Source organism: Macaca nemestrina, chromosome 13 (genome assembly GCF_043159975.1).
Source record: "Macaca nemestrina isolate mMacNem1 chromosome 13, mMacNem.hap1, whole genome shotgun sequence".
Lineage (NCBI taxonomy): Eukaryota > Metazoa > Chordata > Mammalia > Primates > Cercopithecidae > Macaca > Macaca nemestrina.
This window is the reverse complement of record NC_092137.1, coordinates 44,372,290-44,389,887: the sequence shown is the minus strand read 5'-3', so window position 1 is coordinate 44,389,887 and position 17,598 is coordinate 44,372,290. Positions and strand designations below refer to the sequence as shown.

The following is a 17,598-nucleotide window of genomic DNA, read 5'->3' as shown; positions in this document are numbered from 1 at the left end:
AGGGTTCCAATTTTTCCACATCCTCCTGCTGCGGTTTGGATGTTAGTCCCCTCAAGCTTCATGTTGAAATTTCATTCCCAGTGCTGGCGGTGGGGCCTAATGGGAGGTGTTTCTGGTCATAGGGGCGGATCCCTCATGAATGTCTTGCTGCCTTTCTTGCAGTAATGAATGGGCTCTTGCTCTGTTAGTTCCCGCAAGAGCTGGTTGTTAAAAAAAACTTGGAGTCAGGCGTGGTGACTCATGCCTGTAATCCCAGCACTTTGGGAGGCCAAGGCCGGAGGATCACTTGAGCCCAGGAGTTTGAGACTAGCCTGAGCAACATAGGGAGACCCCATCTCTAAAAAAAAAAAATTGTTTTTTACTTAGTTGGGCATAGTGGTGTGCAGCTGTGGTCCTAGATACTTAGGAGGCTCAGACAGGAGGATCACTTGAGCCCAGGAGGTCAAGGCTGCAGTGAGCTGTGATCATGCCACTGCACTCCAGCCTGCATGACAGAGCAAGACCTTGTCCTTTGTCTCAAACACAAAAACAAACAAACTAGGCTTTTCCCCCCTCTCTTGCTTCCATGTGATCTCTGCACACGTCAGCTCAGCTTTACCTTCCACCATGAGCAGAAGCAGTCTGAAGCCCTCACCAGAAGCAGATACTGGCACTGTGCTGCTTGTACAGCCTGCAGAAACATGAGATAAATAAGCATCTTTTCTTTATAAATTACCCAGCCTCAAGTATTCCTGTAAAGCAACACAAATGGACTAAGACATCCTCCAACACTTTCCCTACTTCAATTATAGCCTTTCTTGTAGGTGTGAAGTGATATCTCAGTGTGATTTTGATTTGCATTGTCCTAATGACTAATGATGTTGGGCATCCCTATATGTGCATGTTGGCCATTTACTATCTTCTTTGGAGAGATGTCTATTCAAACTTTTAACTGGGTTTTGCCCATTTTTGAATGGTGCTGTTTTGTCTTTTTGTTGAGTTGTAAGCCTTAATTATATATTCTGATATTAGACCCTTATCAGATATATGATTTGCAAATATTTTCTCTCATTACGTAGATTCTTTCACTTTCTTCATGGTGTCCTTTGTTGCACTAAAGTATTTAATTTTGATGAAGCTCAATTGATCTATATTTCTTTAGTTTCATGTGTTTTGATGTCCTGTCTTTCACTGCCAAATTCTTGATCATAAAGATTTGCCCCTATGTTTTTTTGTAAGAATTTTATGGTTTTAGCTCTCATATTTAAGTTGATCCATTTTGAGTTAATTTTTGTATATGATGTGAACAGGAATCCAATTTCATTCTTCTGCATGTGTATATCCAGTTGTCCCAGCACCATTTATTGAACAGAGTATTGTTTCCCCATTGGATGGCCCTTTCGCCCTGGGTGAAAATCAATTGACCATAGATGTATGGGTTTATTTATAGACTCTCAATTCTATTCCATTGATCTATATGCTTTTTTTTTTTTTTCAGACGGAGTCTTCCTTTGTCTCCCAGGCTTGAGTGCAATGGCATGATCTCAGCTCACTGAAACCTCTGCCTCCTGGGTTCAAGTGATTCTTCTGCCTCGGTCTCCCAAGTACCTGGGACTACAGGCACACACGACCAAGCCCAGCTAATTTTCGTATTTTTAGTAGAAACAGGGTTTCACCATGTTGGCCAGTCTGGTCTCGAACTCCTGACCTCGTGATCCACCCACCTTGGCCTCCCAAAGTGCTGGGATTACAGGCGTGAGCCACCACGCCCAGCCTATATGCCTATTTTTATATCAGTATCACATTGTTTTGATTACTGTTAGCTTTGTAAGTTTTTGAAATTAGTAAGCATGAGTCCTTCAATTTTGGTCTTCTCTAGCTTTCCTTTGATTAGTACTTTTTATGGTACATTTTCTCCTATCCTTTTACTTTATCTGTGTCTTTATTTTTAAAGAAGTTTTCTTGTAGGTAACATATAGTTGAACTTTCCATAAATGATTATATTATCTAACTGGATAACCTCTGCCCCCCCCCCTTTTTTTTTTTTTTTTTTTTTAAAGAGATTGGGTCTTGCTATGTCAGCCAGGCTGGAATGCAGTGGTTATTCACTGGCACAATCATAGCACACTGTAGCCTTGAACTGCCAGCCTCAAGCAATCCTCCCATCTCAGCCTCTGAGTAGCTGGGACCGCAGGATATGCCACTGCATCAGGTGATAATCTCTGCCTTTTACAGAAGTGTTTAGACCATTTACATTTGGTCTAATCATGGATATGGTTGGGTTTAATCATAGATATGGTTGGGTTTATGCCCACTATGAATCTATTTGTTTTTCATTTGTTGTACCTGCTCTTTATTTTTTCCTTTTTCTGCTTTCTTTTGAATTGATTTGTATGATTTAATTTTATCTTCATTAAATGCCATATAGCCATACCTCTTTATTTTTTAATCAGTTGCTCTGAATTTTACAGTATACACTTTTGTCTTATCACATTCCACCTTTAAATAATATTATACAGCTTCATGTATTGTGTAAGAATCTCATACCTCCATTTCCTCTTTCCTATCTTTTGTCATACATTTTACTTATAAATATGCTATACAACCTATATTATTTTTGTTTGAACAAAGAATTTTCTTTTAAATAATAAAAAACGAGAAAAATTATAAAGTTTTTGAATTTTCTAAGCTTTTGTTTAGCTGAAAGAATCTTTGTCCAAATAACACTGGAAAGTTATTTTTGGTGGGTAAAGAATTCTATGCTGGCAGATTATTCAGGGCTTTAAAGATGTCTCTTCAGTGTCTTCAGGTTTGCAAAGCTTCCAGTGAGAAATATACTGTCATGCTTTCCTTTGTTCTCTATACATAATGTCTTTCACTGTCTTTTACGGGACTTTCTTTATCACTGGTTTTTAGCAATTTGATTATGATGTGATGTGGTGTTGTTTTCTTCCTATTTATCCAGCTATGGTTCTTTGGACTTCTCGTATCTGAGGGTTTATAGTTCTCAGCTTTGACAAAATTTTAGGCCTTATTTTTTCACCATCCTTTCTTCTGATGCTTCAGCTGCATATACGTTAAACCACTTCATATTTTCTCACTGGTTGCTAATGTTTTCTTCTCACTGGTTGCTAATGTTTTGTTTTTCCTATCATTTTTCTCTGTGCTTCATTTTGGATAATTACTGCTATTTCTTCAAGCTCACCAATCTTTTGTTCTGCAGTATCTAATCTAATGTTAATTCATTCCAATAGATTTTTATTTCAGATATTATATTTTTCTTTACAATTTCTAATGCTGTATTTAAAAAATTTTTCTGCAACTCTCCTCATCATGCCTATATTTTCCTCTGTCTTCTTGAACAAAAGGACCATATTTAATAGTAGCCGTGTTAACTTACCTGTTGATACTTCCATCATCTTTGCCATTTCTCAGTCTCTGTTGGCTAGCTTATCTCTTGCTTATAGGTCATATTTTTTCTGCTTCTCTGCATGCCTGGTTGTTTTTTATTGGATGCCAGAAATGGAGACTTTTACATTGGTAGTTACTGGGTTTTGTTGTATTCCTTTAAATAGTGTTAGATTTGGTTCTGGTTCACAGTGGTTTGAACTTTTTGAGACTTGATTTTAAGAATTGCTAGGATGGGTCTGCCGGGCGTGATGGCTCATGCCTGTAATCCTAGCACTTTGGGAGGCCGAGGCAGGCAGATCACCTGAGGTCAGGAGTTCGAGACCAGCCTGGTCAACATGGTGAAACCCTGTCTCTACTAAAAATACAAAAATTAATGGGGTGTGGTGGTACATGCCTGTAATTCCAGCTACTTGGGAGGCTGAGACAGGAGAATCACTTGAACTCAGGAGGCGGAGGTTGCAATGAGCCGAGATCACACCACTGCACTCCAGCCTGAGTGACAGAGCAAGACTCCGTCTAAAAAAAAAAAGAAAGAAAGAAAGAAAGAAAGAAAGAAAAAAAGGAATTGTTAGGATGAATCCAGAGATACACTTAGTCTAGGGCTAACTTCATCCCATTAGTAAGTCCACGCTCTTCTAAGGATTCTTCTCGACGCCGCTTGTCTTATGAAGTTGTTTCACTCTGATTTATGAGAACACAAACTCCTCCTAGACCTGTGTATACTTTATTCATTGTTCTGCCTACTCCTTTCAAATACAGACACACTTTGGAGATGTGGGTTCAGTTCCAGACCATCACAAGAAAGTGAGTATCACAATAAAGGGAGCCACACAAACATTTTGGTTTCCCAGTACATATAAAAGTTATGTTTGCACTATGCTGTAGTCTATTATGTGTGCAATAGCATTATGTCTAAAAAAGTACATCTTATTTAAAAATGCTTTTTGCTAAAATATTTTAATAATCATCTCAGCCCTCAGTGAATCCTAAGCTTTTTGCTGGTGGAGGGTCTTGCCTTGATGTTGACAGCTGCTGGGTGATCAGGGTGGGAGTTGCTGAAGGTTAGGGTGGCTGTGGCAACCTCTTAAACTAAGACAGGTTTGCTATATCATTGGACTCTTCCTTTCATGAAAGAGTTCTCTGTAGCATTCAATGCTGTTTGGTAGTGTGTCTGGGAGTGGTAGGTTCTTGGTCTCACTGATTTCAAGAATGAAGCTGTGGACCCTCACGGCGAGTGCTATGGTTCTTAAAGATGGTGTGTCTGGAATTTGTTCCTTCTGATGTTTGGACGTGTTCAGAGTTTCTTCTTTCTGGTGGGTTCGTGGTCTCGCTGGCTTCAGGAATGAAGCTGCAGACCTTCACGGTGAGTATTACAGCTCACAAACGCAGCACTGGACTCAAAGAGTGTGCAGCAGCAAGATTTATTGCAAAGAGCAAAAGAATAAAGCTTCCACTGGTGGAACTGAACCACAGCCCCTTGCTGTTGGCAGGAGCAGCCTGCTTTTATTCCCTCATCTGACCCTACCCACATCCTGCTGATTGGTCCATTTTACAGAGAGCTGATTGGTCTATTTTACAGAGAGCTAATTGGTCCATTTTACAGAGAGTTGATTGGTCCGTTTTGACAGAGTGCTGATTCGCGCATTTACAATTCTTTAGCTAGACACAGAGTGCTAGACAGAAAAGTTCTCCAAGTCCCCACTAGGTTAGCTAGGTACAGAGTACTGATTGGTGTATTTACAAACCTTGAGCTAGACACAGAGTACTGATTGGTGTATTTACAAACCCTGAGCTAGACACAGTGCTGATTGGTGCGTTTACAATCCCTGAGCTAGACACAGAGTGTTAGAAAAGTTCTCCAAGTCCCCACTAGGTTAGCTAGATACAGAGTACTGGTTGGTGTATTTATAAACCTTGAGCTAGACACAGAGTACTGATTGGTGTATTTACAAACCCTGAGCTAGACACAGAGTGCTGACTGGTGCGTTCACGATCCCTTAGCCAGACATAAAGATTCTCCAAGTTCCCACTAGACTCAGGAGCCCAGCTGGCTTCACTTAGTGGATCCCGCACTTGGGCTGCAGGCGGGGCTGCAGGCGGAGCTGCCCACCAGTCCCAAGGAGCACCTGCACACCTCAGCCCTTGGGCAGTCCATGGGACCGAGCGCCAGGAAACGGGGGGCCACGTGGGAGCCCACTGCGGAGGGGGGACTCAGACATGGCGGGCTGCAGGTCCCAAGTCCTGCCCTACGGGGAGGCAGCTGAGGCCCAGCAAGAATTCCAGTGCGGAGCTGGCGGGCCGGCACTGCTGGGGGACCCAGCACACCCTCCACAGCTGCTGGCCTGGTTGCTAAGCCCCTCACTGCCCGGGGCCCACGGTGCCAGCCAACCGCTCTGAGTGTGGGGCCTGCCGAGCCCACGCCCACCCGGAACTCCAGCTGGCCTGCGAGAGCCACCTGCAGCCCCAGTTCCTGCTGTGCCTCTCCCTCCACACCTCCCTGCAAGCAGAGGGAGCTGACTCTGGCCTAGGCCAGCCCAGAGAGGGGCTCCCACAGTGCCATGGCGGGCTGAAGGGCCCCTCAGGTGCCGCCAGAGTGGACGCCAAAGCGAAGGCCGTGCGGAGAGCGAGGGCTGCTAGCGTGTTGTCACCTCTCAGTAGCATTTTACCCAAAGTAAAATGTTCAAAATTGAAATGGGTCCTCTCAAACCCTGCCACTGCTTTATCAACTAAGTTTATGGAATATTCTAAATCCTTTGCTGTCATTTCAACAGTGTTCACAGCATCTTCACCAGGAGTAGATTCCATCTCAAGAAACCACTTTCTTTGCTCATTCATAAGACTTGCTTGATGCAGGGTCTGTGGAGTGCAATAAAGTGAAGTTTGAAACAAGGTCTGCCTGTAGTTGTTTCAGATCTTGGGTGGGGTTTTCTCTCACCCGTATAGGATCTCAGTACTCAGCCACACTTTAAGGAGGCTGGGCATGGTGGCTCATGCCTATAATCCCAGCACTTTGGGAGGCCAAGGCAGAAGAATTGCTTGAGCTCAGGAGTTTGAGACCAGCCTGGCCAACATGGTGAAACCCAAATACAAAAAATTAGCCAGGCATGGTAGCTGTAATCCCAGCTACTCAGGAGGCTGAGGCAGGAGAATTGTTTGAACCTGAGAGGCAGAGGTTGCAGTGAGCTGAGACTGTGCCATTGCACTTGAACCTGGGTGACAAAAACAAAACTCCATCTCAAAACAAAAAGTAAAAACTTGAAGGAAACCTCTGCAGGTTTCTAGGGTCCTTTCTCTCCATGCAGCTCACTGCTCTCTGGCTGAAATATAGCACTGTGGGCTCTCTAAACTCAGATTTCCCTTTGCTAACTCAGTAAGACTACCCAGTTCTGTCTGGGTTCACATACTCTGTGCTATGGCCTGGAAACTGCTTCTAGACAGGAAGCTGGTGAAACCAAAGGGCACACTTCATTTTTTAACCTTCTATCAGCAATCTCATTTTCATATTGCCTATAGCCCAGTGTCTATAAGCCTTTGTTTCACGTATTTTGCCTGGTTTTCTTTTTCTTTTCTTTTTTTTTTTTTTTGAGATGGAGTCTCGCTCTGTCGCCCAGGCTGGAGTACAGTGGTGTGATCTCGGCTCACTGCAACCTCTGCCTCCCGGGTTCACACCATTCTCCTGCCTCAGCCTCCCAAGTAACTGGGACTACAGGCGCCCCCACCACGCCTGGCTAATTTTTTTGTATTTTTTTAGTAGAGATGGGTTTCACCATGTTAGTCAGGATGGTCTCCACCTCCTGACCTCGTGATCTGCCTGCCACGGCCTCCCAAAGTGCTGGGATTACAGGCGTGAGCCACTGCACCTGGCCTTTGCCTGCCTTCACATTATTTGCATAATGTGAAAGACTCAATCCAGTTCCTGTTTCTCCATTTTGAGCAGTCTGGATGTCTCATAACGTTTTATCACAGACCTATCCATCTATGCATCCCTCTATCCACCCAGCCCTCTTATTTCTTTATGCGTTTCAAGATAAATTTCAGTAATAGTGCATTCCCCCTAAATACTTCAACAAGCATATGATTAAAATTCATTTATAAATTTTATCCTTTGAGATAAAATTTATATACAATGAAATGAATACATCTTAAGTGAACATGTGCTACATTTTGACAAATGCATCTACGTGTATAGCCCAAGCCTCTTATCACCATACAGAACATTCCAGTCATCCCAGAAAATTCCCTCATGCCCCTTCCCAGTCAACCTCCAGCTCCCCTGCCCAACTGAGACAGCCACCATGCTGATTCTTTTTCGTCCTAGTTCTGTCTCTTCTAGAAAGTCATGTAGTCATAGTCATATGCTGTATACTCTTTGTGTAAAGCTCCTTTTATTCAGCTTAATGTTATGGGATTCATCCATGCCGCTGCATAGAGTGATAGTTCTTTCTATTGTTGAGTAGCATTCCATTTTGTGATTATACTGCAGTGATCTATTCTCCTACTGATGGATAGCTGGGCTGTCCTCCTTTTGACACTGTTAGGAATAGGGCTGCTCAGAACATTCCTGTACAAGTCTTTTTGTGGACATATGTTGATTTCTTTCCTTTTTTTTTTTTTTGAGACAACAGTCTCGCTCTGTTACCCAGGCTGGAGTTCAATGGCGTGATCTCGGCTCACTACAACCTCCGTCTGCTGGATTCAAGCGATTCTTCTGCCTCAGCCTCCCACGTAGCTGGGATTACAGGTGCCCAACACCACACCTGGCTAATTTTTTTTATTTTCAGTAGAGATGGGGTTGGTTTTGCCATGTTGGCCAGGCTGGTCTCGAACTCCTAACCTCAGGTGATCCACCACCTTGGCCTCCCAAAGTGCTGGCATTACAGCCGTGAGCCACCGTGCCTGGCCTATTTACTTTGTTGAGACAGGGTCACACTCTGTTGCCCAGGCTGGAAAGCAGTAATCATGGCTCACTGCAGCTTCAACCTCCTGGGCTCAGGTGATCCTCCCACCTCAGAGTCTCTGGGACCACAGGCATGTGTCACCACGCTTGGCTCATTTTTTGTATTTTTAGTAGAGATGGGGTTTTGTCATGTTGCCCAGGTTGGTCTCAAATTCCTGGGTTCAAGTGATCTGCCTGCCTTGGCCTTCCAAAATGCTGGGATTACAGGTGTGAGCTACTGCACTAGGCAGGACATATGTTTTTATTTCTCTTAGGTAAATATCCAGGCATGAAAATGATGGGACAATTGCAGGTGTATGTTTTGTTTTATAAGAAATACCATTTGACCCAGCAATCCTATTACTAGGTATATAACCAAAGGATTGTAAATCATGCTGCTATAAGGACACATGCACGTGTATGTTTATTGTGGCACTATTCACAATAGCAAAGACTTGGAACCTGCCCAAATGTCTATCAATGAAAGACTGGATGAAGAAAATGTGGCACATATACACCATGGAATACTATGCAGCCATAAAAAAGGATGAGTTCATGTCCTTTGAAGGGACATGGATGAAGCTGAAAACCATCATTCTAAGCAAACTATCGCAAGGACAGAAAGCCAAACACCGGATGTTCTCACTCACAGGTGGGAGTTGAACAACGAGAACACATGGACACAGGGCGGGGAACATCACACACTGGGGCATGTTGGGGGGTAGGGGGAAGGGGGAGGCATAGCATTGGGAGAAATACCTAATGTAAATAATGAGTTGATGGGTGCAGCAAACCAACATGGTACATCATGTATACCTATGTAACAAACCTGCACGTTGTGCACATGTACCCTAGAACTTAAAGTATAATTTAAAAAAAAAAAAAAAAAAAGAAAGAAACCTCAGAACTTTTCCCAACATGATTATGTCATTATGCTTCCACCAATAATGCCAACAGGTCTGGTTGTTACACACCTTTGCCAACATATGGTATCATCAGTCTTTTTAATCTTAGTAATTCTGGTGGGCGTGTGGAGGTATCTCATTTTTGAAGCTTGTGTTTGAATCATTTGTTTTCTCTGTTCACAGTGCCTTAATATGTATGCCGCATCTCTCTGAAGTGATGGACCCTGTTTACCTGCTCTGAAGAATGGCTGTGATGCAGCTACCTACCAGGGATACAGTTTCTCAGCCCCACACCTTGCACCTACAGCTAAGTGTGGCCATGTTCTCATCAATGAAGTGTGAATACAAATAAAGTGCACCACCTTCAGGTTGAGGCTTTGAAGAAGCTGGGGTCCCCTTCCCTTACTCTCTTTCCCCTTGTGCTGGTGGGATATACATAACAATAAGGCCCTGGGTGATAGGTAGCCACCAGATGCAAAATGCCTCAAACCTGAGTCACCACACAGAAGAGAAGAAGCCTCTGACCTGGAACACCTAGCCTGGTCTATAGATGAACAAGAAATAAACTTCTATTATGTTTGAACATTACAGATTTGGTTCCGTTATAGCAGTTTAGCTTACCCTGACTAAACTGTTGCCTGTCTCTTGGAAGGTGTACCCTCCTTCCCTGAAAGTGACTTTTTCATACATGTAATCTATATTTTAATTTATATTCTCCAAAGCATATCCACATCTATCCAACTGTTTCCATGTTTTCCACTAACAGAAACCTCATATAAATAAATATATATGAAGGTGTATTGCATTATCCAAGGTTCTTTAAAATAAAATTTTATTGAAGTATAGCATATATACAGAAATGTGCACAAAAATATACACTATCTATATACACATTATACGTAATATGTATATCTGCAGAAATTTACAATGTTATTTACATCTGGGGCATTCCCTTCCTTTCCACTATTTCTCATTTGCTATTTTCTCATCCCTGGTGACTGAGGAAGTCAAGAGAATAAGAGGTAGAAGGACATACTGAGTGTGTCACAGGCCCTTCCAAAAAGGCTGAACTCCAGCCTAGGAAACTAAAGCTGGTCCTTTAAGATTTCTCAGATGCTGCTTAATTCCTGTGCCACAGTCCTGTAGTGTCGGCTTTTGCCATTTTTTTTTTTAATTAAAGAAAGAGGATATATATCAGGTAGGAGAGAATGTAGGGTGCAGAGCTACCTCGTCTCCTCTCCCAGAGGAATTCAAGGCTCCAGGGCTGCTGCTGGCCCATGTGGCGTCTTTGGCAAATTGGAAAAACCACTTCCAAAAAAAGCACTTTTTTTTTGCAAGTCACGTTACTTCCACCTGTCAGGTATTTGTTGCAATATAACTGTACTAGTTTTATTAGAATTAGAACACTTTCCTGCTACTTGCTGGAGAGTGGTTGCATCTAAGTCCACATGTCTGTGATATGAATGGTGTCTGTGGGTGAGGCACTGTTCTACCTTGATCAACCTACACTGCTACAGTTGGCCTTCAGGTTGCAGAGCAACTTGTAGTGTTGATTTTTTTTAATGCATCGGGGATATTTTTAAAAATATTTTAATTGAAGTATAACATACAGAATAAAAAGGCAGAGGCACCTAAAAATAATAAAACAACAATAAAAACAAAACCAAGAAATCAGCCGTTACACAGAAAGAATTATAACAAACTCAGAGTTTTTAAAATGCATAAATAATGCAAGCAATACCACAAGCAGAAACCAACACCAGAAATTTGCAAGGACCTAGAGGAAAAGGTCAAAGTGAAACCTCCACATAAGTTGGGTTATATGCAAGTGACTTCTGTGAAGAATGTAAAATCCTATTATATCCTTGTAGATACACTGGAGAAATATGAGCAGATAAGTTGATCAGCACATTGCTGAAATTCTTACCTAATGGGTATTGAGTAAAAGATTGGTCAACTTGCATCCTGCTGAAGAGAAGTTTCTGAGGCCTCCCACAAGGCCTGAGTACTTGGACCTGTTTCATTCAGTATGGGAGGTTTACGTATGAAATTTTTGAGTAACTGGAAAGAAGATAGCTAAATATCTTAGATATTTAGATATCTTAGATAAATCCACAACCAACTCAAAAGGTTAATGAATTTTACCCAAGAAAACTTAATAGGAACAAATAAATGTCCTGCAAAATAGGTTAACCAAAACACCAACCACACAAGTATGGAATGGAAAAAGATTGCTTACAGGCAGTAAAAATAAGCTTGAAGGACTCAAACAGTAACATGCAGTTACTGTTGCCAGAAAATCTAGTTCAATATTTGGGTGTTAAATAGAAGAACAGAAAAGTATTAATGAGAATAAAGGATGAGACAGTTCTGCTACACATAAATGCTCAGTTCTGGGTTGCATACTTTAAGAATGATCAAGAAAATGAGAGCACATTGGGAGAAAAGGGTCCTGGATGGTGAAGACAGTTGGAGTTAGGATATATAATGGTAATCAATGAAATAATGGGAGACAGAAAAAAGAATATGCTGGGAGTCATCCTAATAGCTGTGGTTAAATTTTGGCCCTATCAACGGAAAATCATCAAAAAGGTCAGAATCTAATTTAAACAGAGATTATTCAAGCGCAGAGTTTGAGGACAGCCCACCCAGGAGCACCAGCTCCAAAGGAATGGAGTCAGCGTGCTGAAGGTTCCATTTACGTAGGCAGAGACAGGAGTTTTTGGCAGGATTGCAACATTTTTCTTACAAGGTTGGCACATAGTTACAGCAATTTGGTTACAGGCAGTGTTTCTCTTGGGAAAGGTACACTGAACACCTTTTACAGAGGGTGTTTCTGTCATCTGGGTCTTCTGTCATCTGGTCTAAGAGAAGCAGGACAACAAAGGAGAAGTTAATCTATAACAAAGGTCATTAATTAAGAAGGCAGGTGGTTTTTGTACCTGATGTAGTTTTATTCTCTCTAGTCATTGTACAGAACAGGAAGAATAATCAGGGAAATAAAAAGTTGTTACCATATGTGACTCAGATCAGCTACATCTCTCTCAAGGCTCAGTGTTTTTTGTGGGTTCCAGGAGCTTTTAAATATTTATTTTCATAGCCCCAAGGGCTAATAAGACAACTGAGTAGAAGAAGCAGAGATGCAATAGGACAAGCAGAGCTGATCAAAGATGGAAATGAACTCATTCCTGACACTCAGACCAGAGGCTGCTGAAAGATCATCTGGCATTCAGCGTTTTCTCAACTTTGAGATTTCATAACTATATCGTTAAAGATCTGCCCAGCTATAAAATTTATTACTCTACCTTTGAAACACACACACACGATAAATCTTCAGAACTACTATGTTAAAACTTTTGGGGACACAAAACCACAAATCATTCAAAGAGTTTGCTTTATTGGCTGTTCTCAAATGGGCAAGCAGCTGTGTGTGTGTTGTTTTTTTGGTGTGAAAGCAGATTAGAAAATGTAGTTTATTTTGGCATATTTTTTCTAGTGTTAATCAGCATGGATACGTAAATTGTTGATGGTGAAAGACATTTCATTAGTTTAGTATTGTACACTATTACACCACTATAGGAAACATTCTGTCTCAACTGCCAGATTCATGTGTCCCACCCTAAAAAAGCCAAAAGCCCCCAAAATAAATAGTATGTATATGTGTATATATATACACATAGCTATACACACACACACACACATATATATCTCAATTCGCTATACATTTCTAAATATAGATATTAGAAGTCACTAAAGCCAAAAAAAAGGTCTAATATAGAAGAGCTATTCAGATTTGTATTCACGTAGAACAAGCCAGTTCCTTTCATATTAACTATGCACACCACCTCCTTTTGGAAGAGATCTGGGAATGGTAAAAACCAGTCGGAAGATAGTCTTAACCATTTAGAAATCCAGTAACCTCTGATTTAAATGATGCTTTTAGGAGAAGGAAAACAATGCCAGATTAAAGCCTGCCTTTAACCATAAGAGTCCCTGGAATCAAACCAAAAGTGCTGCCAAGAAGCCACAGGTGTTTATCACATGGACAGGAAAAAATATGATTTTGAAGGGCACAGTGACAGTTCTTCTCTGTCTCCACTAATGGGTTATAAGATTAAAGGTTAACAACAGTACAAATACTATAATTATATAATGCTGGGTTTATTTTTCGTTCGGGTTTACAAAGCAACCTTTTTGTCCGTGTGCTTCTGGGTGCTTGGAAGGTCTGCCAGCCACTGCCTTTCTTGTCACCAGACCTCTCAGCAGGTTTACAAATGGATGTGCCCAAGACTGCCATCTGGTGGAAATGATAGAAATTGAAATAATTTTCTTTTTTCTTGCATGATTGGGGGTGGTAAGTAAATAAAACTAGTTGTCTAAGAAGGTATACATTTAAAATATACTGGGGAGGGGCGTTCATTCATCACAGCAATGAGAAATATAAAATAACAAGGAATTAATTTAAGAAAGGTGTAGACCATACGGAGAAAACTACAAAACTGTACTGGGGACATTAAAAACACTTGTATAAATAGAAAGATGTAGCATCTTCCTGGTGGAACTCACCTTGGCTAAAGATACCAATGACCCCTACATTAATCTACACATGTAACAATTCAATCGACACATTAATGAGATTTTTATTTGGCAGAGAAATCTTGGCCAAATTATTGAAAAAATCATCTGGAAGAATAAACACATTCAATTTTTGTAAAAGTAGAATAATAAGGGGCATTTTCCCTATCAGATAATAAAAAATGTATAATAAAACTATGATAATTGAGATGACATTGTACTGACACACAACACAAAACGATAAAATAGAATGCTTATAAAAATACAAGCATATACATGAATATATAATAAAGGACAACTTCAAATAATGAGAAAAGATTGGCTTATGTAATAGCTGGTATAAGGGGATAATGGAAAAATCTATAGGAAAATGTTATATTAGATTTTTACCTCAGAAATAAGTTCCAGTTGTATTAAAGTACAAATATTCAAAACGCCAATGTCTTAAAAGAAAATATATGTAAATATTTACTTAGGATATAAAAAATTGTCTTTGTATGCAACTGAAGGTTGATGAAACTGTTAAATAAAATTCTGAAAATTCTGAATGTAAAAGTATGACACTTCTTGAAACATATCAAATTTAACACAAAAGGTCTTTGTAGTTTACTGTACGTAAATTTTCAATTCTTTTAATGTAAAATAAAATAAACCCTATTTGATTTAAAAAGGCATATGAAGGGTAAAAGGGAATATTTTTGACCAAGAAGAGCTCTCTTAGACTCTTCAGCTCTGAGCATCTTAACCCTCTCTAGTACTGCATCAATCAGAGAGAGTAGAAAGTCCTTATTCTGCTTGTAGGAAAAGCTGGCATCAAAACAAAAAGTTATTGTGTAAGAAAAATCTCAGAAGTTGCATGACGTGATTTTTTTGAGGGGGGAAACCCTATGAGGTTGAGATTGTGGCTTTTTCAAAAATTAGGTGATTTCAGTATGGCTAGATGTCCTTTGCTCTTAGTCCAATCTGTGAATATCTTTCTTTAAAAACAACAACAACAAACCATAAACAATATTACAGTATTGAAAGGCAAATGGTGAACTCGGGAAAATAATTCATGACATATGTAACAGAATAATGGTTAAAATCCTACATATATAAAGAGCTCTCACAAATCAAGAAAAATTAAAAATGTGTAAACAGAGTATCTTTCATAGGTTAAGAAAAAATGCTGCCAATTAACATGTGTGAACAGGCTTATCATAAAAGAATAACCAAATATGAGAAAAACATTTTCACTCACTAGTAATCAAGTAAGTGGGGATTAAATCAAGAAAATGTAGGTTACAATATTTTACCCAGCAGCTTGGCAATGTGCAACATTGGTGAGAAAGTGAAAAACATGGGTACTCTTGTATACTATTAAGATTGTAAATGTGTATGTACCCTCTTCTTGAAAGGCAATTTAGGACACTGAATTTTGTTTTTGTATTTTATTTAACTCAAGATTTTATGAAAAATTCAAACATACAGAAAATTAGAGAAAATAATACAATTTTACCTATTGCCCAGATTTAACATTTTGACATCTTTACCTTTTTTAAGGAGAAAATAAAAACCTCACTTTTCCCAATGCCTTTAAAAAAGTAATCACTGTTCTAAAGTTAATTATTTTCATGTGTCTTTTATATGTACATATTACATATCCATAAAATGTACCTATCATATTTCATAAACTCTAAGATTCCATTATTTTATGTACCATTTTTTTTTTTTTTTTTTTGAGGCGTAGTCTCACTCTGTCGCCCAGGCTGGAGTGCAGTGGCCAGATCTCGGCTCACTGCAAGCTCCGCCTCCCGGGTTCACGCCATTCTCCAGCCTCAGCCTCCCGAGTAGCTGGGACTACAGGCGCTCGCCACCTCACCCGGCTAGTTTTTTGTATTTTTAGTAGAGACGGGGTTTCCACGTGTTAGCCAGGATGGTCTCGATCTCTTGACCTCGTGATCCGCCCGTCTCGGCCTCCCAAAGTGCTGGGACCACAGGCGCGAGCCACCGCGCCTGGCCCCATTCTTTTATATGTTAAGAAAAAATGCTGCCAATTAAACTATGAAATAATGTTTGGTTAACATTTAAGATTATTTTCTCATACTTATAACAGGGTTTTAGGATAGATCTTTTTTTAATCTCACATATGCTGTTGTTTCTGTGTTACATACCAAATCATAATATAATCATTTGAAGACATTTTGAGACAGGGTCTTGCTCTGTCACCCAAGCTGGAGTGCAGTGGCGTGATCTCAGCTCACTGAAACCTCTGCCTCCTGGATTCAAGCGATTCTCCTGCCTCAGCCTCCCAGGTAGCCGGGATTACAGGTGTACACCACCACGCCCGGCTAATTTTTGTATTTTTAGTAGAGACGGGGTTTCGCCATGCTGGCCAGGCTGGTCTTGAACTCTTGACCTCAAGTGATCTGTCCACGTTACCCTCCCATAGTGCTGGGATTACAAGTGTGAGCCACCACGCCTGACCTTGAGGACATTTTAAACAGCACTTAAATATAATACATGTATTCCCGACACAGTACAAAACCCAATTGTGAATTGAGATAGACCAAGCTGGTGCAACTATGTCATGATGGCTGCCTTAGTCAATGACAATTGTTAAGATGCCATTGATTTAAGACGCTTCCTGGCCGGGCACGGTGGCTCACACCTGTAATCCCAGCACTTTGGGAGGCCTAGGCGGGCAGATCACCTGAGGTGGGGAGTTGGAGACCAGCCTGGCCAACATGGAGAAACCCCGTCTCTACTGAAAATACAAAATTAGCCGGGCGTGCTGACGCATTTCTGTAATCCCAGCTACTTGGGAGGCTGAGGCAGGAGAATCGCTTGAACCTGAGAGGCGGAGGTTGCAGTGAGCCGAGATCGCGCCATTGCACTGCAGCCTGGGTGACAAGAGTGAAACTCCCTCTCAAAATAAATAAATAAATGAAAAATAAAAAATAAAGATGCTTCCCAATTTTAAAGACATTAAAATATGAAGTGTGTTTTGGAATTAATTTTGGAGACAAATTTACTTACAAGACATCCCCTTATAACTTGCTTTGTTTCTCTCAGCGTCATGTTTTCAAAGTATTAAAAGACAGCACACTGCCTAAGGAAGCCAGCAGCAACTGGCTGCTGCTGGAGCTTGGGACTCTCTATCTTAGCGCTCCCTCCATTTTACTGAGCCGCCCCTGAAAACGCTGTTTTATGCTAAAGGGTACTAGTAGGCTAAGGAGTTATTCCTTCTTGGTAACATCTGCCTTAAATCAGGAAAACGGTCTTTTCAAAGGCCCGGGAATTCACATATCATCTGGGACTAGGGTGAAGCACTTGCTTTGGGGACAAAATTTAAGGAATGGCAAGTAATCGAGATAAATATTTTACTTTTTAAAATTTTAGATATTTTAATGCAACATTAAAAAAATCAAAACTAATGCAAAATGATGAACATAATATAAAATTTTTAAATAAGACAATCTACGCTCTTCTGAAAAAAAGAATCACTACAGAGTTTTCCATTTGCCTTAGGCTCCCACATGGCTTGGCATGGTAGTTACTGACCCTGTTTTATAGGGGGAGGAAAGGGAGTGATAGATTAAAATGAGTGAGCAACGTGGTCCCATAGTACAATTAAAAATGTAAATGTACAACAGAAACACACAAAATGATTATAGGTAGGGTGAACAATTTTCAATATTACATCCCCAAATGGATGCAAGCTCTTAATATTAGTATGTGGATTATTAGTTGTATTTTATTAGAAGGAACTAGATTTAGGCCAGCTGCGGTGGCTCATGTCTGTGCCCCCAG

The 17,598-nt window shown here is 40.6% G+C and overlaps 1 protein-coding gene across 2 annotated transcripts in view; it reads right to left on the bottom strand.

Annotated features, from left to right (window-relative positions):
- Nucleotides 1–13,330: 13,330 nt before the first annotated feature.
- The window catches only part of LOC105464941 (protein phosphatase, Mg2+/Mn2+ dependent 1B), an 87,414-nt gene continuing 83,146 nt past the window's right edge, over nucleotides 13,331–17,598 (bottom strand). The window contains exon 5 of one of the 2 annotated variants that reach the window (XM_011713091.1): nucleotides 13,331–13,528. In XM_011713091.1, coding sequence (XP_011711393.1) covers nucleotides 13,346–13,528 — 183 coding nt within the window. In that variant the 3' untranslated portion in view covers nucleotides 13,331–13,345. The remainder of the gene's footprint in view (nucleotides 13,529–17,598) is intronic. The other variant, XM_071076643.1, reaches the window with a different exon arrangement.